The sequence below is a fragment of the Quercus suber genome, unplaced genomic scaffold (genome assembly GCF_002906115.3).
Source record: "Quercus suber isolate HL8 unplaced genomic scaffold, Cork oak 2.0 scaffold_226, whole genome shotgun sequence".
In the NCBI taxonomy this organism is placed as follows: domain Eukaryota; kingdom Viridiplantae; phylum Streptophyta; class Magnoliopsida; order Fagales; family Fagaceae; genus Quercus; species Quercus suber.
Window position 1 is genome coordinate 411,934 of NW_027069684.1, and position 26,254 is coordinate 438,187.

General features: G+C 37.2%; 2 protein-coding genes across 2 annotated transcripts in view; both read left to right on the forward strand.

Moving 5' to 3' along the window:
- LOC136061336 (regulator of telomere elongation helicase 1 homolog) overlaps nt 1-2,684 on the forward strand; it is an 8,717-nt gene extending 6,033 nt beyond the window's left edge. The window contains 1 exon segment of the mRNA XM_065780176.1: nt 2,678-2,684. Within this exon segment, the coding sequence (XP_065636248.1) occupies nt 2,678-2,684 (7 nt within the window).
- An 11,621-nt stretch (nt 2,685-14,305) lies between these two features.
- On the forward strand, nt 14,306-15,747 carry LOC112012037 (receptor-like protein EIX1). The gene is made up of 2 exons (XM_024044396.1): nt 14,306-14,954; nt 15,113-15,747. Exons 1-2 carry the CDS (start codon nt 14,306-14,308, stop codon nt 15,745-15,747), a joined length of 1,284 nt encoding a protein of 427 aa, XP_023900164.1.
- Nucleotides 15,748-26,254: the final 10,507 nt, after the last annotated feature.

The following is a 26,254-nucleotide window of genomic DNA, read 5'->3' on the forward strand; positions in this document are numbered from 1 at the left end:
AAAAAAAAAAAAAAAAAAAAAAAACAATCTTATCTGGCCTCTATCCTTGTGGGCCGATTATTGTGCTTCTTGTGTCTCCAAGTGGGTAAGCCCCAAATTATCTGATTAAAAAAAAAAAACCCCAACCTAAAGTTTACTGACTTGCCGTGTGGAAAAGGAATTGTATGGCTTACCGTGTGGGACCGTTAAAAACAAAAAGAGTGATCAACCATTGGAGAAAGGCAAACTGAGCGGGAACAGAGAAAAATAAAAAATAAAAAGGCTTGCATCAGTTGCATGAGCATGACTAACGAAATAGGCGGAGTTCTTCCACTCACTTGAGTCATTATCATTGACTTGACCACTGACCAGACCAATCTATCTAGACTACAGTCGGTTCAAACTTGAAAAAAATTTGAGTAATGCTAGAGCAGTATAAAAGTGAACAATTTTAGAGACACATAAAAGCGTATAATTTTGTGCCATAACTCGCTACATGGCAAGTTATGAGCGGTGAAAGTGTATTCTCATATGGTCCACCATCATATATTCACTAATCATAATTTATTTATAAAATCAAAATAATAGAAAATGTTCACAGCTGAGCCAAATTAGCAATATTCAAACATTTAGATATAAAAACTGAAGCTTGTAAATAGGAAAAAAAAAAAACTTTGATATCTCATAAGAGAACTTCTTTATCTCAAAGAGATTGATTTTATTTGGAACTTGTATTTGTCAATTTTTTAATAAAAAATATGTGATGCACGTAACTAAAACAAATGTTTAAATTTGAATTTGAAATTAAAACTTCTAGACAAAAATTAACAACTCTGGTTTTAAAAGGACACACAAAATCTCTTTAAATTATAATAAAAAATAAAAAAACCCATACCTTCAAAATACTCAACCCGTTAATTAACTACCCTTGGCTAAATCTCAAGTTCTACCACCATAGTTGTGCAATCCCCAAGTAACCTCCAACAAAAGCCATTATGGTCAAAGCAAATCAGCCACTATGAAATCTCAACCCAAGTATTAAAACCCTTCGATTCAACAAATTTGAATCTTCTTTGCTTTTCTACCCTAATAATCATAGAAGCATACCATTAGAGTCACAAAATTTTTAAAAAAAAAATTAAAAGAGATTTTAATAATGTGAAAACTATACCTCATTGTACTATTTCTTCTTAGAGATAGATTGCTTCAAGGATTTGCTTTTCCACCTACAAAACTATAAAAGAAAATAAAAATAAAAACCTAGTAATGTTTTATTACACAATGTAATCAAGTTAGAAAATTGAAACTACAGATTTGGAATTGAAATCAATCAATGATACATAAATCCAAGAGAGAGTTAAAAACACTTAAATTTTCCTTTTTGCTAGAAGAATTTATAAATTTATCTCTCCAAAATAATAAAGAAGAATTTATAGATTTATCTCTTTGCCATAATTATAAAAGTGACATAGACAAAATTGTGAAAATGATAAATATTTCTTTCTTAAAGGAGCAGTAATTGTATGTGGCTAAGGTGAATTCAAATAGAAAACACATATATTGAATTCCAATGGATTGTGAGGTGAACTTTTTTTTTAATGTGTATTTGAAAGTGATGCAGTGGAAATAGTGAGTTTTATTTTATGTATTTGTCCCTAACTTTTATCTTTGCTTAAACGTAAAGTGTAGGGGTATTTTTAAACCACATAAAATAACAAAGTGTCTAATATCTATAACTGGATTAAATGCCAGCCACGTCTCCTAAGAAATGGAATTGTTTAGAAGAGATTAGGAATGATAAAGGAAAAAGAAAAAGTAGAAAAAGCAATATGATTCCTGCAAATGGAAAAAGTGAAAAAGTAGTCTCCGCCGAGTGGAAAATGGGTCCTAGTGTTTTTACGCATGATTCATGAGGCAGGCTACTTCTACTCTCTAGTCCATACCGTGTGTGGATTCTAACACGAACTTTCGCTTACCGTGTGGAAAAAAATAAAACATTAAACAATGACTTCTATGTTAGTTCACACTTCTATGTTAGTTCACAAGTCAGTAATATACATTTATCCCTAATTAAACTCATGTAGGTAAAGTTCTAAGAGTAATTAATAAATCAACGATGGCCTCTGCCGTAATTTCAAGACAAAAAAGAAAGATTCAAAGTTCTGACAGCCTGATGACTGATGAGTCAAAGCCCATTGTTTACGTTTAGAAAGGAAAAAACAATGTGGGAAAAGCTAGTCTTTGCTGAGTGAAAAAAGGGGTCATACCATTTACGCATGACTTTTGTGAGGTTCATTCGATAAAGTCCATATACAAAAGTTTTGTGAGTGATTCTAATACCGCATAAAATGTTATAATTTTATCAGAATGATGACATGAAAAAGAAGTGTTCAACCAAAGAAACAGAGCACAAGACTGCAAACTAGAAGAAGGAGATAAACGACTGTAGTTTTTCTTATGATTGATACTAAACGACTTGTAGCTTGGATTAGTTGTAGATAATCTATTAGTTGATGCACACTTAGCACGTGTAAGATTTAGTTAGAGAATCATTTAGTTGGTTAGTATAGTTTGTTCTGTTATTTGCTTATATTAGCTAGTATATAAAGCTGTTGTAATCTCTTTGATTAGTTAATCAAGCTCATTTTTATCAAATATAATCTTTGACAATTTTTGTCAAAATTATTCTATGTTGCAGATCATGATTAATTGCTTATTACTTTTATATATTGTTACCACTCTTTCTCTACAACTCAATTTGTCATGTGCAGTAGTGGATCTAGAAATTAATCTTTAGGAGATGGCTAAAAAATGAGATGATTAATATTTTTTTTTCCTATGTATATACAATATGTATACAATCAATAATATTTTAACAATTATTTAACAATTGTATATATTAAGAATATGGCAGGAGTTGTGGTATAAAAGTTGGAATTTTTTTCCCAAATAACCTTAAATATCAAACCATTTAATTAGTTGTCACATTTCAAAACAATGTGAAAAATTAGCATCTCAAGTGTTTAAAACTTGAGTTCCAAGATAAAACTCAAGTTTCTAAGCCTGGATTTGTAAGTGGTGGCATATGACGTGGAAAAAAATCCACATGGGACTTAAGTTTTTAAGACTTGAGTTTCACCCAGTCTTCTTTTTCTTCCTTGCGTTCTTCTTCCTTCTTGTTCCTTGCATTCTTTTGACCCAGCGTTCTTCTTCGTGCAGATCTAAAGACCAGATCGTCTAATCGCACACCCAGCATTCAATCGTCCAATCAGAGCTCCAGCATTCTTCGTTCTTCCTCTTTAGATTGTTCCTCTTCAAATTTGTTCTTCCTCTGTTCTTCGTCAAATCGTTTTTCTAGTTCTTCTTCAGGTCAATTCTTCAAGTACCAAAATCGAGTCTTATAGACTTAGTTTTGCTTTTTAGAACTCGAGTTTATAAGACTTGAGATCTATCTGGCATCATATTTCCAACTCACCAACTGGGAATCGAGTCTTTAACCCTCGAGTTTTAAACTAAAATTGAGTCTATAAAACTCGATATGTTAGTTTGCAATTTTCTTCCAACCACATGTTAACTTATGATATTATTTCTCCTCACTATGTTAGTCTGTAAATTCTCCCATAAAAGTTGTGTCATGACTTTTTCATAGTCTAAAATAAAATTATAAATATAATGCAACAATCATATATTCAATGCATATAAATAGTTTCAAATAATTAATCATATTTTTTTATAATAATAATAATATATCTTTTGTTCATGTGTTATATAATATATTTACCGATTTAATTAAAAATAATACAGAATAGAAGAAGAAAAGACACGTAGTTGGGAGTAAATCAGTAAAATTTTATTTAATATTTTTTAAGAAGTAAATTATTAAAATATATCAAATTATCTACTTTTTTTTGTAGAATGGAGAGAGATACAAAGCAAGGGGAGAGAATCTCATTTGTGGTACCCGTAGCGTTAACTTTTTGAGGATGATGAAGAAGAGAGCAGGAAACCATATATCATGATTCATAACAAGGATAGAGGGATCAAGAGAATGAAGTATGATAATTTGGATACCGCACGTGAATTCTATATGGTCTAGAACCAAACGTCTTTTGGGCTCACAGTTACCTTTGGTATCACTATGTAGCTGATTCCACATTCCTGTTTCCACCTTCATCATTATGACATTGATAAATCCCTTTAAAGAAAATTGAAAGAATTTTATTAATTGGAAGTGCTGTGCCAAATATTAATTTTATTGAAGGAACATACTAAGCCCATCAAATACTCTCAGTGTGGCAGCTGAACGTCGGCTAGAAAATCAATACTAAGCCCATAAAAAAACAAATATAATTAAAAAAAATAAAAAAGCCTAGGCCGTGATTCGTTTAACTTGGCAAAAGAGAGGCACATGATTATCTAAATTAAAGGATACACTCTGGGGGGCACAAGATAGACAGTAATAACCGCGATTAATGTCAGTCATTATATGATTATATGAGGGTAGTGAGTGATAACAAATGTGGGACATAAGAAAAAAAGAATGTGGTGTAGCATTTTAATATTATTTAATTAAAGTGAATTAATATGACACCATAATTATAAAGATATGAAAGTTAATGTGGAAGATAAGGAAATAGTGAAATGTTTAATTTTACACTGAAAATGAGAAGTTCAAGGTTTTAAGATCAAACCATGATTACTTTATGGTTAATTTCATAATTATTTAAAATATAAATAAATACATTAAATTAGTAAAAATAGAAAAATTAACTAAAAAAGTCCAATTAAAAATAGAAATCTATCTTTCAAATATTTTTTATATCATAACTTTTACAAGACAAATAAGAAATGTCAAATCCTAATCAAGCAAATATTGTAGTCTTGAAATTATACAGTTTTTTTTATTAATAAATATTTATGCAACAAAATTTGGGGATTTTAAGAATCTTTTTAGTGGTGATGAAAATCAAAGTCCCTCACAAAATAATAATTTTCTTAATTAAAATTAAAATGAAACCAAAGTCATAAGCGATATACTTTGTAATAATCAATTACTCAAGCATTTGGTTGACACACTTAAATGAATATACATATATATATATATATATATATGTGAGAGATCTCACATGGGAGAGCATGAGCCATGAGGTCTTGTTATGTAGCACTTTCCTTGAACATTTTCTCATAATAAAAGATATGATCTTTTAGTTATCTTTGGTTCCTTGTTTTAAGGCTCTCTCTCTCTCTCTCTCTCTCTCTCTCTCTAACACACACACACACACGCATGCACGCACGCACACAAACACACACGCACTTTGGGTTTTCATCTCTTGCACTTCTGCTTCTTTATATATACCTGCTTGTAACCCTTTACGTTATCCCAACTCAAATACACATATGAGATTCTCCAAATTGGGAAGAATGTCCTTTAGCTTCTACCATCAACTACACATGTCTAACCTTATTAGGCTATCCCATCTCACCCTAACCCATATAAGTTGGCTAAAACCAGAGTATAGGTCTTGTGGTTTTGATTTTGAGTGACAATGACTTGTGGTTTTGATGTGGAGGTCAAAGGTCATCGTGAGTTTTGTGAGGGTTGTGATTGGATATGGGAAGAACTTCTTATGGGCTTTGGAAATTTTGATTTGATGGGTATGTCACTTTGGCAACATATATACTATTTTGTCAACCTTCAACCAGTATTCTACATATTTTTACCTATTCTTTGTTGGTCTTTTTGAATTTTTTTACCCTTACTTTGATATTAATGTATCGTATTGCACACACATAAATGAAATAATTTTTTCCCCTTATTAGCATGAACTATTAGAATTGTATTTGAAATTTTAAATGTGAGGTTTATAATTTAAATGATTTGAGAAAAAAATTGTTATTAGTTAACCTAAAGTTGTTTTATATGAATTTTAAAAATTGTATAAGATCTTTTAGAATTTTATCTTTTTGATTTGCCTTATATAATATTTGGTCGCTTGGGAGCATGCTTCAATTTTTTCAATAGTAGGACATGATTGTGTTTTGTGCTTTTAATTCTTATTCATAAATTTTATAATCAATTAATCAGTTTTCGAAATAAAGTCTATGTTCCTTTAAATTTTATTTTTTCAGTTTAAATAGCAAATTTTTTTAACATTCATACAGCAAATCAATCAATAGTTAGAAACAACTTCTAGGATAACTTTTTTTTTTTTTTTAATTTTTTTTAATATGAATTAAGATGATAGAGCTTCTAAGCATTCAACAATGGTGTCGGCTGGAAGGCCATATATTCCAATTGCTTTCTTTCCTATGTCCAAGTTCTACCCTCTCGAAATCAAGGGTTCTTCCATTTCTTCTTTGCGACTCTAATAAAATATTTTTTTTAACATATTGTAGCATTTATTGGTTAGAGGGCTGCTAGGCACTGTTGACATGGCCCTTCCAATTGTATTGAATAATTTTTCCCGTAGTAGAAAGTTACTTTCTTACCTCACACATAAAAATTGGCATGTAGGAACATTTTACAAAAATTATGGGTGTAAAAGGCATTGTATTATCCTTTTTTTAAAAAAATAAAAAAAAATTAAATGGTAACTGTGGGGCCAGGAAATCGTACAGGCACGGCCCACTCCAAGTCAGGCCCAAATGGCCCAGTCCGAGGAGGGATGACTACCCAAGGCCAATTTGGGGAGCAAACCCTTCTTTGGATCCGCGCCGAGGATCCCCTCGTCCTCGGCATACTAAGGATAACTATAGGGGAGGGGGGACAGACCCAGAGCCAGTTGTCACCTCAGCACTTAATACGTTCACCTAACCCTTCTGGCCGCATTAATGGGGATGCAACCCCCGGGCAGGGCTACATCGATCAGGGTGAACCACTTGAGCACAGATATGACCTCTGATGGGACAGGCGGTCAGTGGAGAGGCCAATGAACGATCAACAAAAAGAGAAAGAGAGCAATATATAAGAGAGACAAGCAAAATGTATAGGGGGTTTTTGTTTTTGGTTTTTGGAGTGAAGGGGGGAAAAAAGCCTCCTCGGCCATAGGCCGAGGAGCATCTCCTAGTTGTAAATTGTTCCAAGTGTTTCTTCAATAAAAGGAAAAGATGTTCAGGCTTCTAAGACGCCGGTCGGCGCCTAAACCTTCAACCCACTCTCTACAAATTTATTGTTCTGGGTTCGTTGGGCCTATAACCAATCTCTTTTGGGCTTAGGCTACAAAAATCGACCCTACAATTGGCGCCGTCTGTGGGAAGGATTAGTGCGCTGGCCGGCACAACAGGTGACGGTTCTAAGTAATCATTCTATGAAAGATTGATGGTGATAAAAAAAAAAAAAAAAAAAAAAAATCGAGACGGATGATTCAACAGCAAAGAAAGAGAGCTCGATATTATTTCATAAAAAAGAAAAATTACAGATTACAATCAGAGGCTTAGGCAGGCGTGCTTTACAACTGTTCCTACCAGCTAGTTCTACAATTAGAGGCCTAGGTGGACCCTACAATTCCCTAAAACTAGCTGGAGGGAAGTGTCAACCCGTGCTTTTANTACTTACAGAGAAATGAAAGCGTTAGACAGAACCAAGGCACTGCATGGTCCTCGGACTCAGGCCTATGGGGAAACTACTCGCTCCTCTATACCTGGGTACTAGACAGAACCAAGGTATTGCATGGTCCTCGGACTCAAACCTATGGGGAAACTAGATACTTACAGAGAAATGAAAGCGTTAGACAGAACCAAGGCACTGCATGGTCCTCGGACTCAGGCCTATGGGGAAACTACTCGCTCCTCTATACCTGGGTACTAGACAGAACCAAGGTATTGCATGGTCCTCGGACTCAAACCTATGGGGAAACTAGATACTTACAGAGAAATGAAAGCGTTAGACAGAACCAAGGCACTGCATGGTCCTCGGACTCAGGCCTATGGGGAAACTACTCGCTCCTCTATACCTGGGTACTAGACAGAACCAAGGTATTGCATGGTCCTCGGACTCAAACCTATGGGGAAACTAGATACTTACAGAGAAATGAAAGCGTTAGACAGAACCAAGGCACTGCATGGTCCTCGGACTCAGGCCTATGGGGAAACTACTCGCTCCTCTATACCTGGGTACTAGACAGAACCAAGGTATTGCATGGTCCTCGGACTCAAACCTATGGGGAAACTAGATACTTACAGAGAAATGAAAGCGTTAGACAGAACCAAGGCACTGCATGGTCCTCGGACTCAGGCCTATGGGGAAACTACTCGCTCCTCTATACCTGGGTACTAGACAGAACCAAGGTATTGCATGGTCCTCGGACTCAAACCTATGGGGAAACTAGATACTTACAGAGAAATGAAAGCGTTAGACAGAACCAAGGCACTGCATGGTCCTCGGACTCAGGCCTATGGGGAAACTACTCGCTCCTCTATACCTGGGTACTAGACAGAACCAAGGTATTGCATGGTCCTCGGACTCAAACCTATGGGGAAACTAGATACTTACAGAGAAATGAAAGCGTTAGACAGAACCAAGGCACTGCATGGTCCTCGGACTCAGGCCTATGGGGAAACTACTCGCTCCTCTATACCTGGGTACTAGACAGAACCAAGGTATTGCATGGTCCTCGGACTCAAACCTATGGGGAAACTAGATACTTACAGAGAAATGAAAGCGTTAGACAGAACCAAGGCACTGCATGGTCCTCGGACTCAGGCCTATGGGGAAACTACTCGCTCCTCTATACCTGGGTACTAGACAGAACCAAGGTATTGCATGGTCCTCGGACTCAAACCTATGGGGAAACTAGATACTTACAGAGAAATGAAAGCGTTAGACAGAACCAAGGCACTGCATGGTCCTCGGACTCAGGCCTATGGGGAAACTACTCGCTCCTCTATACCTGGGTACTAGACAGAACCAAGGTATTGCATGGTCCTCGGACTCAAACCTATGGGGAAACTAGATACTTACAGAGAAATGAAAGCGTTAGACAGAACCAAGGCACTGCATGGTCCTCGGACTCAGGCCTATGGGGAAACTACTCGCTCCTCTATACCTGGGTACTAGACAGAACCAAGGTATTGCATGGTCCTCGGACTCAAACCTTTGGATAGAACCAGGGCACTGCATGGTCCTCGGACTCAGGCCTATGGGGAAACTACTCGCTCCTTTAGGACTCAGGCCTATGGGGAAACTACTCGCTCCTCTATACCTGGGTACTAGACAAAACCAAGGTATTGCATGGTCCTCGGACTCAAACCTATGGGGAAACTAGATACTTATAGAGAAATGAAAGCGTTGGACAGAACCAGGGCACTGCATGGTCCTCGGACTCAGGTCTATGGGGAAACTACTCGCTCCTCTATACCTGGGTACTAGACAGAACCAAGGTATTGCATGGTCCTCGAACTCAAACCTATGGGGAAACTAGATACTTACAGAGAAATGAAAGCATTAGACAGAACCAAGGCACTGCATGGTCCTCGGACTCAGGCCTATGGGGAAACTAACCGCTCAATCAGACCGTTGCGCCGAACAGAGTAGGGGCGTCGCATGGCCCTCGGACTCAGGCCTACAGGGAGGCCAACTGCAAAACATCCCAAGTTAGGAGAGGACCAAGCCCCATAGGGCCCTTGAGACGCGAGAGAGGTGCCCATGCATACGTCCCCTTTCCTTATCATCGTTACTGGCGCAACTGACCAACATGCAATTCAAGCTAAAGTCATACAGATCTAAGGAAGAAAGGAAAAGCAGGCAGCGTGTACACAAATAAGCAATTCAAGTAAAGGGAAATCAAATTCGCATTACAACGATGAGTTCGTAAAAATTGCATGGCAAGAGCCACAGTACATAGAAGAGAAGTATAACAAAATAAAATGACAACGTGAAAGCAGGACGAGTTGAGACGCCGGGGAGCCTACTCCTCTTGCTCTGGCTGGACAGAGGCAGCCCCTAACCCCTCCGAGCCTTGGCCTGAGGGGATAGTTTGCGGGGGTACGGCGAGAGCAGCTACTTCCTCAGTGGTGGAGGCTGGATCATCGGAAGGGATCTCCACTATCTCTGGGGGTACCTCCTCACTCAAATGCTCCCCCAGTTCAGCTGCCCGCACCTCTTCAGCAATCTCCCCAACCTCAGGGTCCTCAGGGGCAACCTCACGGATAGCGGGGGGATAATACACGTTCTCTGCCTTCCACAGGTCGGACGCAGCCTCCACCCCAGCTTGTTTGAGGGCCTCAGCCCAGACCTGGGAACAATATCGCCTACACACTCCCGGGACTTGAGCCTTGTAGTCGGCCTCTACTGCAGCCACCCCATCAGCGTAGGCTGCGGCTTCGGCCTCCTCCTTGGCACGCTCGGCCATCTCCTTGCCACGATCAGCCTCGTCCTTGGCCCGCAGGGCCTGGTCCCTGGCCCACTCCGCTGCCCTTTGATTCCCCTCGGCTTTAGCCACGTCAGCCCGCAGGTCAGTAATCAGATCCCTCACGATCCGTAATTGCTCCTCCGCCTTGCGTAGGCGCCTCGTCTGCTCCGTGGCCTGGGTCTGGGCGCCCTTAAGACCAGACAGCGCATTATCCTGCTCACTGGTCATATCCTTCAAAGCCTGTCGAGCCTTGACGAGGTCAGCTTCAGAATTTTTCAGAGTATTGGTGGCCTAGTATCGCCAGTCGCGCTCCTTTTTAAGGACCTCCTTCTGGTCGTTTGCCGCCCCTTCCAACGCAAAGATAGCTTGGACGGCCTGTCAAAATGACCAATGTGCGATGAACCCCATAAGAGGAAAAGAGTGGGAAAAGAATTGAGGTTATAGCCCTTACCATCCCCACATATCGCTTAAGGCTGAGGAAGACCTGCTCGCTCGTCAATGAGTCAAGCTCAGCCATGTCTACTGGGAGCAGCAGGCTCCTCTCCAATGCGTCTGCCACGCGCGTACCCTCGCCCTCGTTGAAATCCCTAAGAGAGGCGTTATCCCTCAATGGCTCCCCGCGGAGCATCGGGGCTAGGAGCCAAGCGTCAATCTCGGACGAGGTGGTGTCGGTGACCTATCTATCCGGACTCCTTCCGCCTATCTTAAGCTGCTTGGATGGCCGCAGAGCAGTGTCCTCCTCCTGTGAGGACACCGTCCTATCCCCCACGATCCTTTTACCCTTATCCTTCTTCTTAGGACCAGCAGGCACAGACCCAGAGGGCGAGCGCGTCTGGGAAGGAGAAGGAGGAAGCTTCTGCCGAGCGGAAGTCAACTTAGCCTTCGAAGGAGGAGTAGGAGTTTTCTGTTGGGACTCCCCCGGCTGGCCCTCAAGCAGGTCCAACAACTTGGTGGTGGGTTTCCTCTTGTAGCCCATTGACGGCCGATGAGGGGTTTCTGAAGCAAGGAGGTCTGCTTCGCTCAAGTTGGGATCACCCAATTCCCCGGGAGGATCCTCGGACTGATCAAGATGAGCGAAAACTTCAAACGCGTCCCCTTCCCCCTCTGGAGCTCCCTCGACAGCCTCGGCAAACAGTTGGGAAGAAGAGGGGACGGCTAATGTGACAGTTTCCTGATCAAAAGGCCCCGCGGGGAACGAGAATCTGTCCTCGGTCACAGTAATCCTCTGGAGCCGAGGATCGTTGGCTAGGATGACGTGCTTCGGAACCGGGAACGATTTCTAGGTAGGTGTATAACCCAAAATTATGTGGGCGGCCCTAACCTGGTTGTCGTCCTCGTTTATGTACACCGGCGCTCTCAACACCTTTTGCAAGTCTTCTCGGTTGATCAGATGGAAGTGACGCTGGAAAGCATGTGGGTCTGTAAACGAAAAGTACCAGGACGTTAGTAAAAAAGAAAGGGGGTAAAGAAAAGAGACGAGAGCTTGAAACCCTATCTGTCCCCCACTGCCCCACCTGGTGTGCCCTCTGTTGTTGGGCAGTGAAGGCCATCATGCCACTCACCCGACACAATGAGGAAATCCTCATAGAACCCCTTGCTGGACTCAGGGAGGCACTGAATGAGCCGCACCCCGTTGTCCCTCGTTTTCAGGTAATACGACTTGCCCTTAAGAAGCTGAAGATTGTAACACCAGTTCACGTCATGATGGGTCAACCTCAGCCCCATCTTCTCATTCAGGGCGTTCACACAGCCCAGAATCCTGAAGACATTTATCCCACACTGGGTGGGGGCCAACCGAAAGTGCATGAGGTAATCCCTCATCACCGGCCCCATGGGGATCGTCATCCCCCCTTCAAGGAAGGCGACTACGAGAATTACCATCTCGCCCTCCTGCCTGTATATTCGCCACTCCCCGTCCTCACAATGTCTCAGATTCACATTGCCGGGAATTTTATAGTCGGTGATGAATTTCTCCATCGCCTCCTCAGTATCGACGTATTTCTTAAACCTACCCATCCCAGTAGACGCCTAAAAGAACTAAAAAAGAACAGGCGAAGCAGAAAAAAGGGTAACGAGAAAGAGGGGCCAAAAAGAAAGCGACTTACAAGGAAGGAGAAAGGGCTCCTCGGACAGGCTTTTGTGCTGGAGGTGCTAGTAAGGGGGTGTCTGAACTCGGGAAGGGCGCACGAATATCTTCGATTACAAATGAGGAACAGGAAGAAGCGGTTCGTATGGGTATTTATACCCCAAATCGAGGAGCCATGCGGGTTTTCCCGCTCATGAATGGCAGACGAATCTCCACCGTTGGATGGATAACTCCTCTTTGGACCTGGGGAGCACAGAGCCGCTTGGATTTAATGATGGACATGTTACATGCTCCGAAGCGTCAGCGACGTGCCCTTGGCAGGTGAATGGGCCCCGGCACTAACGAAGGGTGGGGGAGGATGAGGCCGAGGATGTCAAAATCCTCCTCCCCGCCCAAGGATGCGTGCAGCAAGATTTTGAGGGGCTATTGTGGGGCCAGGAAATCATACAGCCACGGCCCACTCCAAGCCAGGCCCAAATGGCCAAGTCCGAGGAGGGATGACTACCCAAGGCCAATTTGGGGAGCAAACCCTTCTTTGGATCCGCGCCGAGGATCCCCTCGTCCTCGGCATACTAAGGATAACTATAGGGGAGGGGGGACAGACCCAGAGCCAGTTATCACCTCAGCACTTAATACGTTCACCTAACCCTTCTGGCCGCATTAATGAGGATGCAACCCCCGGGCAGGGCTACATCGATCAGGGTGAACCACTTGAGCACGGATACGACCTCTGATGGGACAGGCGGCCAGAGGAGAGGCCAATGAACGATCAACAGAAAGAGGAAGAGAGCAATATATAAGAGAGACAAGCAAAATGTATAGGGGGGTTTTTGTTTTTGGTTTTTGGAGTGAAGGGGGGAAAAAAGCCTCCTCGGCCATGGGCCGAGGAGCATCTCCTAGTTGTAAATTGTTCCAAGTGTTTCTTCAATAAAAGGAAAAGATGTTCAGGCTTTTAAGACGCCGGTCGGCGCCTAAACCTTCAACCCACTTTCTACAAATTTATTGTTCTAGGTTCGTTGGGCCTATAACCAATCTCTTTTGGGCTTAGGCTACAAAAATCGACCCTACAGTAACCAATATACATTTCGCCTTCAGATAAAAAAAATGTCAAAGTTTATATCATACTAATTAGTTTCGTGATGTAATTTGGGACAGATTTTTTTTTTATTACAAAAAAAATATAAAAATATAAAAAAATTCTAATTTGAAATTAAAAAGTATTTGCGCATCGTGTGAAACATCAAATTTCCACTCAAAATAGAATATATTATGATACAAATTCAAATTTCCACTTCAAAAACAACTACCAATTAACCCAAACTAAAATCAAAACAATGATATAAGAGGAGAGGACATATAATGAAGAATCAATCTATCAAAACACCAAAACATATCAACCTAAATAATTGTGGCCAACACCCCAAATAATTGGGGTAAGGTCATTGCCAACGTGATAAGATTTTATACTATTCAAATGAATATAATCATCTGAAGTCAAAATATTACGTGCACTTTCGGGTATTACAGATGCTAGCTAGAGCTTGGAATAAGGAAAAAAAAAAAAACCAATTGTGTCTATTAAAAAAGAAAAAAAAAAGTGATTTATCAAATGGCCAGGGCTATTTCCATAATTCCATTACAAAAAATCTTTAAACTAAACTGCACACATAAGGCAAAACCATTGTTTACGCTTTGGAAAGAAAAACACTCAATGAACAAACAATGCTTGTGGAAAAACTTTCATCATTGACCAGACCATTCAGTGGTTGTAAAATCTTCCAGATGAGTGATCCCACCGATTAATATCCATCCTCAAACATGGCTTTCGTTTCATAGAAATCACTCAAGACACATTTTTAGCAGCAAGGATTTCAGTTTTGAGATTAACTCCATGAGTAATCTTACTATGCTATTTCTTCTACTATCCTTGTTTGCGTCTTCCCCTCTGGGGATAATCAAACTCAGTTCATGCAGTGAAGTTCACACTAATGTCAAATGCATCCACACCGAAAGAGAAGCCCTTCTCAGCTTCAAGAAAGGCCTTACTGATCCTTCATGTAGGCTTTCTTCTTGGGTTAGCGGAGATTGCTGCCAATGGAGAGGCATAGAGTGCAACAACAAATCATATCCTGTCACCAAACTTGACCTTCGGAATGCGGGCCTAGGTGGTAAGATAAATGCTTCTTTGATTCACTTGAAATATGTAAATTACCTGGATCTAAGCGAAAATGATTTTATAGGAATTCAAATTCCTGAATTTTTTGGCATGCTAGAGAACTTGATATATCTCAATCTCTCTTCCGCATCCTTTTCTGGGCGAATTCTTCCTCATCTTGGCAATTTGTCGAGCTTGATACATCTTGACCTTAAAGACAATGGCGACTTCTCGCCACTCTATTCCAGAAATATGGATTGGTTGTCAGGTCTCTCTTCTTTGAAGTATCTAGATATGACGGGAGTGAATTTCAGTGGTGTCGAAGCAGATTGGTTGCAAGCAGTTAATACGCTTCCTTCCCTTCTTGAGTTACATTTATCTTATTGTGAGCTTGAAAGCCTTCCTCTTTCCCTTCCATTTGTAATTTCAGCTCTCTTTCTGTCCTTGATTTATCATTCAACCAATTTAACTCTTCCATACCTCGGTGGTTGTTTAATCTTACCAGCCTCATAAAACTTGATCTTTGTGGTAATGCTTTACAAGGTACCATTCCATACGATTTTGTGAACCTAAGAAATATTGAGGACCTAGATTTGGGTTTCAATCATAAAATCAGTGATCAACTGCCAAGCTTCTTTGGAATTTTTTGCAAATTGAAGACTCTAGATCTTTCAATGAACAATTTTAGTGGCAGTGTTGATAGTTTCTTAGGTAATTTCTCAACTTCCTTGAACAATAGCATGGAGTCCCTAGATTTGAGTTCTAACAGGTTGGCAGGGAAAATTCCTGATTCATTGGGGAGGCTTGGAAGCTTGACCAAACTCATTCTCGATTCCAACTCTTTTCCGGGTTCAATTCCATCTTCTATTGGCAACTTGTCATCCTTGCAACTATTTTCCCTCTCTGAAAATGAGATGAACGGAACCATCCCTGAAAGTCTTGGACAACTCTCAAAGTTAGTAAGTTTGAATCTTGAATTGAATTCCTGGGAAGGTGTCATAATAGAAGCTCATTTGATGAATCTCACAAGACTAGAAAATTTTGCAGTAACAATTGATAAAAACCAATCTCTAATTTTCAATGTGACATACGACTGGGTTCCTCCTTTCAAGCTTAAAGATCTTGAGCTAGAAGGTTGTCTTATTGGCTCCAAATTTCCTATATGGCTTCAAGTTTAGACTGAGCTTACATATGTCATCCTTAGTAACGTCGGAATCTCAGGAGCTATACTTGAGGATTGGTTCTTTGAGATATCTTCTCAACTCACTCACTTGGATCTATCAAACAACCAGATCAGCGGGAAGTTTCCACAACACTTAGTATTTCCAAATGTAACTTATTTTGATCTAAGTTATAATCGCTTCAAGGGTCCTATCCCACTTTGTTTTAAAAATGTAGCCGAACTGTATCTTGAAAGCAATTTATTTTCAACCCCTATCCCATAAAATATTGGTAATCTAATGCCAAAGTTGCAAATATTATATCTTTCAAAGAATCACCTTTTTGGTACAATTCCCTTATCCATAACCAAAATAGAATTTCTTAATATACTCTCTCTTGGGAAAAATCATCTTTCAGGGGAGCTTCCCCATCATTGGAATGATTCACAATTCCCAATGGTTGTGGATATTGCATATAACAACCTATCTGGAAAAATTCCAAACTCAATGGGTTTCCTAAATTCTCTTGAAGTATTAGTGTTGAGCAACAACAATCTTTATGGAGAAATTCCTTCTTCGTTGAGAAATTGTTCTCTTTGGAGCATTGATCTTGGTGGAAATTATCTCTCAAGGAACCTTCCATCATGGATAGGATCGCATGTCTTAATGCTACACTTACGTTCAAATCTATTTAGTGGAATCATTCCTCGACAATGGTGCAATCTTCCAAGTCTTCACATCCTAGATCTTGCACAAAACAATCTTTATGGTGGCATTCTAGATTGTTTGGACAATTTGACTGCTTTGATTTATGGCTACAACAATAGTTACTTTGGTGTTTATGAATATCAAGAGGAAACAATTTTAGTGACAAAAGGACAAGAGCTTTTATATGGTAGAATTCTTGGGCTTGTTAGTAGCATTGATCTTTCAGGGAATCATTTGACGGGAGAAATTCCCAATGAACTATCACGCCTTATAAAATTGGGTACAGTGAACTTGTCAATTAATCTTTTGACTGGAAACATTCCTCGGAGTATTGGAATCTTGCGGTGGCTTGAATCGCTTGATCTCTCGAAAAATAGTCTTTCTGGACCGATTCCTAAAAGTCTGTCTTCTTTGACTTTCTTGGCATACTTGAACCTATCTTTTAACAACTTGGTAGGAAAAATCACATCTGGTAATCAGCTCCAAACACTAAATGATGCATCCATATACAAGGGCAACCCTTCATTGTGTGGGTCTCCCCTTCCAACCAAGTGTCCAGGAGATGAAACATTTGATGGCCCAACTATTACCAGCGGTAGTGTTGATGACAAACAAGATGGAGATGATTATGAAAGGTTATGGTTCTATGTTAGCATCGGACTTGGGTTTGTTGTGGGATTTTGGAGTGTTTGTTGCACCTTACTAGTGAAGAAGTCATGGAGGCATTGGTATTTTCAATTATGTGATGACATCAAAGATAGGATATCACTTATAATTGCATTGAAAGTAGTTCATTTGAAAAGAAAATTTGGGTTGGAAAAAAATTGAAGTCTGTAGATGGAAAGACTTTTTCAGTTCCTAATTGAGGTATGGATTTCTACAAGATCTTAAGTAGAAAAACTTTGTTTTTTGTTTTTCTCTTTGGGTTTTTGGTTGTTATAAAATTGTTTTCCTTTGTAGTTGGCCTGTTTGATGATTTGCTCGTGTTCTGTTTCTTTTGGTTTCTAGGTTTAGATTTTAGGATTATGGGGTTTTGATTGATTAATTTGAAGTTTATGTGGATATTTGGGATAAGATGTCGAAGACTGTTTTGAATTTTTGTTTAATTCATTCTCTGTTTGGATTTATGATTTTTTTTTTGGTTGTGTAGGTGATATGTTTGATTATCTAGATATCTTTCGGTCTATTTTTTCTTGCCTTTAGAATAATAATGAAGATTGTGGTTGATATGTTTCGCTAGTGGGATATATGCGTGTTCAATAGTACAAACCTATGCCTATCTCTGGCTCAGTATGTCGACATCCAAAATATTCGTCAAGGTTGAAATCTTTGAAGAATTTTTCAGTTTCAAATGTAATTATTATTCAATATAAGGTCAGCCAAATACTTACCCCAAAAAACAAAGCATAAGTTCTGTTTAATGTCTTGTCTTAAAACGAGCATTGGTGTTAATCTTTATTGAAGCCGTTGGCTTGTGTTTTCTTTGCAAGAAACATCCTTAGTCAATTAACATGTGTGTTTGAGCTGAAAGATTGTATTCTCAACTTAATGCCTAATATGTGTCATGATTTTGTCATTTATTAAAAGCAAGCTGCTATGTGGTTTCCAGTATCCTCTTCATCTTTACAAAGTCATGGATTGGTTGCGTCAAGGCTTAAATTTTTTATACCATCTCAAAAAATCAAAAACAAAAAAGGAAAAGAAACAGGCTTGAAATTTTTATGTGTAGTTGTTTTCTTCAATTGTTCACTTGATGCTTAAGAAAATGTACGTAGCTCAAAAGAATGACGTGATGTGTAGGTTTGATATTTTCTAATATGATTCTTTTAGGAAAAAGTTTACCTCAAAACTTGTTTGGACTTTAATTTGTAATTTTTACTATTATATTTGTAATGTCTAAGCATAAAATTAAAGAGGGTTTTGTTAGATTCTTTTCATACATTGGCTGGGATCCAGAAAATTGAAGGGATATTCAGTTCATTCATATTTCATAGAATGGGATCCAATCTAATAGACATTCTCTTTTTCTTTTTCTTTTTTAGTTAGAGACTAAAATGCGTTTTTGTTAAGTGTGTTAGCTTAGACAAGGCAAATAGTTAATCAATGTTGGTACCGGGAACCTTGAAGTATATGTGAGAATTTGTTTTTTTTTTACTATACTCTTATCGAGGATATAGTTTAATAAAAGACATGAATAAAGCATGGTTTGTGATATTATTATTATTATTTTTTTAATATTGGTTTCAGAAGATTGAGTTCATACGCTAATATGGATAACTAAAAAGAACCTTTAAAATATAATATTGTTGATATGTCGAATGTGAACTATATATTCTACTATTAATGGTTCATTTTGATTTTGTGAGACAGACATGTGCCATTTAGTTTTTGAATATTTAGTATTTAAAATGGTTTTGCTAAATTATTTTTGAACTCATATTTTGATGTAGTCACAATTGGATGATCTCGCTGAAGGTATCATGAATATGGATATCCACCAGTAGTGCAAGGATGACCCATCAATGGACAATTGCTGTTGTTATTATGAAATTTGGAATTGTAATAATAGTATTGTTATTATGATTATGGAGCTTGGCCCTTGGACTTGTAATATCTTTATTATATTTTGGGCTTCATTTATTGAAGTACTTTATTAACTTTTGATGCTATTTTGTAATTTACATTTTCCGACGGACTCATGGTGGAGGCACCATAGAACTATGGCATGACTAGGGTGAAGTGGTGTTAACTGTGGCATGACTAGGCAGCAATTGACTGCAGGGAGTTTTGGTTTCCAGGAATACATCAAAGAGGAAAGTTTCAATCAAGCAAGAAATACATCCCACATAATTTCTCAAAAAAATTACATCCCACAATTGAGGCGGGTTAAAAATTAAAATTAAAATGCTATGTCCCAACATGTAAAATCTGAAATAATCCCAATATAGGAAAAACATCTTGGTGTCTGCATCTTATTGTCTCTCAAGGTTAGTTTGACATAATTATAGGAGGGCAACTTTTATTTGTTTGCATACATGCTTCAAATGGGAGGTTGCAGAAACATTTTGTGAACATATTTCTACTCTCAGGTTTGTTGTTTCTAATTGATTTAGAGGAAGACAGCTTGTCATATTGTTTGCTTAATTGCTGCTAAAATCAATAGGAGCTGTAGTGAATTGAAAAGAGGGGTGAAGGCCCATGAGATATGGCTTTATTTTTGTTTTGGTAAATAATGAGTGTAGCTTCATGATCATGTTGCATTTTTTGGAATGGAGAAGCCAGATGCCTCCACATAAAAGCTGAGTCTTCACTGAGGTCTTCAACCAACATAATCTGGGACCTAAGATTCGGTGTATGTTACAATTTAATGGCTGTTTAGCGTGCAGCAAGAAGAAGTCTTAGACCAAGAACATTGGCCACACACCCTGGAGATACCAAATTGTTCCCTGTTTACCCTAAACATTAACTCACAAAAAATTTTGTATCAAATGTTGTCATACATAATTTTTATAATACAATAAGTGAATTTTAGTTAGTTCAATCGCTAAAATCTCTTATAAAAAAAAAGAAATTGCTAAAGTCTCTTGAGCAAGAAATCTAATGTTTATCTTGATGATAAAGAGCAATCAGCAAAGGAATCCATAGATTAAAATTCTATCATCTCTATATTAAAAAAAAAAATTATATTACCCTAAAAAAAAAATGTCAATTCCCAAACGACACCGTTTATCAGCACCCCTCACACTACACTACAGTGTAAGTTGGCGGGAAAACACATTACCTATTACATTTTATTTTTTATTTTATTTTTTATATATCATTCATTTTCTAGGGTTTTAAGATCAAAACCCAATGTTCTCAATTTTTTCTTTCTCGGGAAAATTTCCCCTAATATTCCCGTGAAAAAAAAAAAAAATCCGAACGGAGAAATAAGAAATGCCGACGTACAAGATAAGAGGTATCGATGTGGATTTTCCATTCGAGGCCTACGATTCTCAGCTTGTTTACATGGAAAAAGTCATTCAGTCTCTCCAACAAGTAAGCCTTTTCAATCCCCCCAAACGTCACCGTTTTGGTAGCTGTATGTATCATGTCATGGTAGCGTACTGAAAGTACTTTTCATGCTTTTAAAAAACGTTTTTTTTTTTTTTTTTNAAAGAAGTAGTCCGTGGATTCGGAGCCTGCGCGTGATCGTGTCAGGAAGTTCTACTGGTGGGTAGCATTAGGAAGTCGAGCGGGGAGCTTGTAGTCCTTTTGTACGAACTTCAATTCTTTCATAGTGAATTCAGGTTAGCCTTGAGGATCGGTGGGTCAAATCCTCCCCAGGTTTTTACCGTGTGGTTTCCTGGGTGATCATATCTTGTGTTATTTATTTTCCGCTGCATTATTATTCTTGATATGATTGTTGGATTGTTTTAACCTAGAATTGCTTAATTTGACTAAGTAACAACTTGACTAATTAATCTAGGCTACGCAATCTGTGTGTTTAAGGGGTCTAAAACCGTTCAGCTTCAAATAATGAGTAAGTTCCCATCTCTTATAGAGCAATACTTGTATAATTGTTAGCTTGATAGTCTGAATCCATCTCTTGGATTTGTCAATTTCACGTCTCTTCGAGTCCTTCATCTTTCTGGAAATCATTTCAATCATGAGATACCTAATTGGTTCTCTAATCTCAGTACAAGCCTTTTAAGGCTTGACCTGACCAACAGTTCTTTGAAAGGCAATATACCGCCTAGCATTTTCAATTTAGAGAAATTAGAATCTCTATCCTTGTATACCAATAAGCTAGCTGAACAAATTCCAGAGCCGTTAGGCCAACTTAAGCATCTAACGTATCTTGATTTCGGAGTTAATTCTTTAAATGGCCTTATACCTTCTTCCTTTTGGGAATTTGTCTCGTATAAGAACATTATTGCTCGACAAAAATCTGTTGAATGGCACCATTCCAAAGAGTCTTGGGCTTCTCTCTAAGTTAGAGGCATTGTATGTCAGAAAAAATTCTTTAATGAGTACCGTAGATGAAGGGCATTTCAGAAAACTCTCAAAATTAAAGGTTCTCTATATAACTGAAGCATGTTTGTTCTTCAATGTCAATTCCAATTGGGTTCCCCCCTTCCCACTTGACCATTTCTCCATGAGCTCAATGAAGATAGGTCCTAATTTTCTTTCATGGCTACAATCATAAAGATCCCTCATTTTTTTTAGATATATCCATGTTTGGAATTTCAGGCAAAGGTTCGAGTTGGTTCTGGAATTGGACTTCAAACATTACATTTATCAATCTCTCTAACAACCACATAGAATGTGATGTATCAGAGATTTTCTGAGTTCTACTGTCTAAGTACTCAATATAGCTAACAACTCATTTTATGGACCCATTTCTACATTCTTATGCCGAAAGAAAATTAGAAAGAATAAATTAGAGGTTTTAGATGCATCAAGCAATCTCTTATTAGAAGAACTTTCTCACTGCTGGAAGTATTAGCAGTCTTTGATCCATTTAAACTTAGGGAGCAATAATCTAGTAGGTAGAATTCCTTACTCCATGGGGGCTTTGATTAACCTCCAATCATTGCGTTTATAAAACAATAGCATCTATGGAGATATTCCTTCATCATTGAAAAACTGCTCAAATCTTAGGCTCATTGATATGGGTGATAATCATTTGTTCATCATACCACTATGGATTGGAGAAATGAAAAAATGTTTTGGTTCTCCTTCTAAGATCAAGTGAATTCAAGGGTTATATACCTCAATAAATATGCCAACTTTCTTCTCTTAGAGTATTGGATCTTGATAGGGGATCTTGCCAATAATAGCCTATCAATATCCATACCATACTACTTGAAAAATATTAGTGCCATGGCATTACTAGATTTCCAATGTTATTTCATTTATATATTCGAATATATATGCTGAGAATGTTTGGTTGGTTCCTAAAGGGAATGAAATGGAATACAAAGAGAACCTTAAATTAGTTAGGCTTATAGACCTTTCAAGTAACAACTTGTACGGATCAATCCTTGCTGAAATTTCAGATCTTTCCGAATTACGTTTTTTGAGTTTATCTTGAAATCATTTGATGGGAAAGATACCATAAAAAAATGGAAGTATGAAAGAGTTAGAGTCAGTTGATTTCTCACAAAATCATTTATCGAGTAAAATTCCTCCAAGCATGTCTAATTTGACATTTCTTAATCTCTTGGACTTGTCATACAACAATTTCTCAGGTAGAATTCCTTCAAGCACCCAGCTTCAATCTTTTGATGCTCTTCCTAAAAACTGCATAATTGAGGAACAATCTTTGAATAGATCACCAATTGGCAGTGTTGAAGACACTACAAAAAACTTGGCCTATAGTGGCGTTTGTCAAAACACCACTATAGGCATTCTATAGTTGCGTTTAGGAAGTACTATAGTGGCTTTTTAAAACAATAGGTCTATAGTAGCGTCTCCGAGGGCCTATAGCAGCGTTTTTACAAATGCCACTATAGGTCCTGCTCTTAAAAGGCCTATAGTGGCGTTTGACAAACACCACTATAGGCCTTCCTGTAGTGGCGTTTCCCAAACGCCATTGTAGGCCCTTATGAGAGAAGGACCTATAGTGGCGTTTGACAACCGCCAATATAGGCACTTTTTTTTTTTTTTTTTTTGGGCTGGTTTTTCTTTAATTTATAAGGGTCAGAGCAAAAAAGACCTATAATGGCTTTCAACAAACGCCACTATAGGCCTTCCTGTAGTGGCATTTCCCAAACNAGAAACAACACTACAAAAAAACTTAGCCTAAGTGGCTTTTTTTATAGTTGCGTTTTAAAACAAATAGGTCTATAGCAGCTCCAAGCCTATAGCAGCGTTTTACAAACACCACTATAGTCTACTCTTTAAAAGCCTATAGTGGCGCTTGTCATGGTCTTACAAACGCTGATAGGTACCCTTTTTTTCTTTTTCTTTTTTTCAGCTGGTTTTTCTTAATTTATATGGTCAGAGAAAAAAACCTATAGTGGCATTTGTCAAATGCCACTATAGGCACTTTTTTTTTTTTTTTTTCAGCTGGTGTTTTTTTGGCCGTTGGAAAAAAGACTATAGGTTCTTTATTTTTATTTTATTTTTTTATAGAAACCACTATAGTTTTTAAAGATATTAAAAAAAAAAAAAAAAAAAAAGTGCTACATTCACTATATTTTTACAACAATTTCACAATAAATCATGAATGGTTAGTTTTTAACCCAACAATAACAACCAATAACAACTTACCGCTTAGAATTTATTATAAAAATATTGTGTAAATATCATTTCTAAAAATAAAATAAAAATAATTACCCAATCCGTAAAACAAAACTATGGCATGTTTTAGGAATATTCTATGACATATTTTAAATTATTCCTAAAAAAATAAAAAAATAAAATTCAATCCGTCAAAAAAAAAAAAAAACTGTGATATATTCCAGAAATATGCCATAGAATATTCTTTAAAAAAAAATCCATCCGTAAAAGAAAAACTATGTTATGTTCTGGGAATATGCCATAGAATATTCTATGGCATTTTCCAAACTATCCTTAAAAAAATAATAATAAAAAAATAAAAAATAAAAACTCAATCCGAAAATTGATTCAGCGTTCAGCTTATATATATTTATATTTATATATTTAAATGTATATATTATTATATATTTATATTTAAATTAAAAATATTACATTCACAATATTTTTTGCCTCAACAATAACAATCAATAACAATATGTCACTTAAGATTTGTTTTGAAAATGTTGTGAACATGTTATTTCTCTATTTAAATATATATATATATATATATGAGGTGCTACGTCCACAATATTTTTACACCAAATCATAAGTGGTTATTTGTTATTAGTTAAAATTTGAACTTAACACTAAAATTTTTTTTTGTCCCAACAATAATAACAAGTAACAACCTACCACTCCAAATCATAAATGGTTATTTGTTATTAGTTAAAATTTGAACTTAACACTAAAATTTTTTTTTATCCCAACAATAATAACAAGTAACAACCTACCACTTAAAATTTGTTGTAAAAATATTGTGAAAATATTATGTACATATCATTTATATATATATATATATAAAAGAACTAAACAAAAAAAAAAAATCAAAATTCAAAATCAAAACCCACCTAACCCCAGCTACCCCACTCACCTTTTATCCATGTCTCCACGTAGCTTCTTCAGTCTTCTTCTTTCTTTTCTTTTCTTTTTTTTTTCCCTTTCTTTCTTTCTTTATCTAGCTCCCTTATCTCCGCTTCTTCAGACTTCTTTCTTTCTTTCTTTCTTTCTCTTCTTTTCTATTTCTATTTTTTTCCTTCTTTCACTCTTCTTTCACTACACACTTGAATTTATTCTTTTCTCTTTCTCTCCTATTTGATTTTATTTCTCCTATTTTATTTGTGGTGGTGTTAATGTTAGTGGGTTTTGCAACTAGTTAATTTTGTTCAAATTTGTAAATGGTGCTACTAATATGGAATTTGTGATTGAAGGAAGAATGCTATTGTGTTTGATGCCATTGGTTGTATAGTTGCAAGTAAGTATTTTTTTTTTAAAAAAAAAAATTTAATGCTTATAAAGTCTATTCCTTTTTTTATAATAATTTTGGTCTATTCTTTGTCTGCTGTTAACTTTGCTTCATGGGTCTTTGAGGTTTAGAGATCTCAAGTGTTGTGATAATATCTTTCACAAGTAGTGAAAAATTCAAAATCAATTTGATGATTTCTTTCTGCAGGTTGGTTTGTGGCGGCTGAATGTGTTGGGGTGGAGTTGCTTTTTTTTTTTTTTTTTAATTTTTGGATGTGTGCATGTTGTGTTTAATTTTGAATTTTTTTAGGTCGGTTTGTGTTTTCCTTTTGAATTTGCTGGGATAGCCATAATGTTTGTATTTGTAGTTGCTATTTTTTTAGAGTTAATTTTTGGATGTGAGCATATTGGGTTTGATTTTGAATTTTTTTAAGTGGGTTTATCTGTGATTTTGAATTTGCTAGGATAACTATATTGTTTTTTTTTTTTGGGTATCTTTTAATTTAATTAAAATTGTAATTTTAATTTAATTAAAATTGTAATTTTAATTTAATTACAATATTAATTCAATTAAAAAAAACTTTCACCACCAAAAAAAAACATTTGATTACCAAAAATTAATTTTTGGTAATTAAATTTTTTTTTTTTGGTTTTTTTGGATATAGTGGCGTTTGTATAAATGCCACTATTGTACTGTCACTATAGACCTATAGGGGCATTTAGGAACGCCACTATAGACCAATTTTTTTTAAAAAAAAAAAGGCTATATTGGCATTTTACAAACGCCACTATAACCTTTCTTAATAAAAAATTGATCTACAGTTGTGCTTGGAAACTGGTCTAGAGAAAAAATGCCACTATAGGTTTATAATAGCAGTACAATTATAGCAAACGCTGCTATAGCCCAAATGGGCCTATAGTGGCGTTTCCCCAGTTTTTTGTAGTCCAAGAATGATAAGAAAGAGGAAAGCTTTTGTAAAAAAAGCTTTAGTTGGTTCTTGTTAATATTAGATTTGATGGTATACACCTAAAACAAGAAAATTTTTCGGTGGGGAGGGGTTTTTTTACCAGGCTTGGTTTCTTCTTTCTAGAGCTTCAGCAACCAAGTTTGTCATTTGCTGGGAAAATGACACATTTGTAACGCTTCCCACCCAGATATTGACCTAAAAATGGAATTTACTCTATCAAGACTTTTCTTCCACCATAAGCATATCTCGTCCAAGGATGTCAAACTAATATGTCATTCTTTGTCTGAAGCTTCACTTGTTGT

What these genes read in the sequence shown, in the direction of transcription:
- LOC112012037 (XM_024044396.1), top strand. Translation starts at nt 14,306, where the DNA reads ATGAGTAATCTTACTATGCTATTTCTTCTACTATCCTTGTTTGCGTCT. An exon ending in TGAGTTACATTTATCTTATT is followed by an intron (nt 14,955 to 15,112) that starts GTGAGCTTGAAA and finishes ATGCTTTACAAG; the next exon opens with GTACCATTCCATACGATTTT.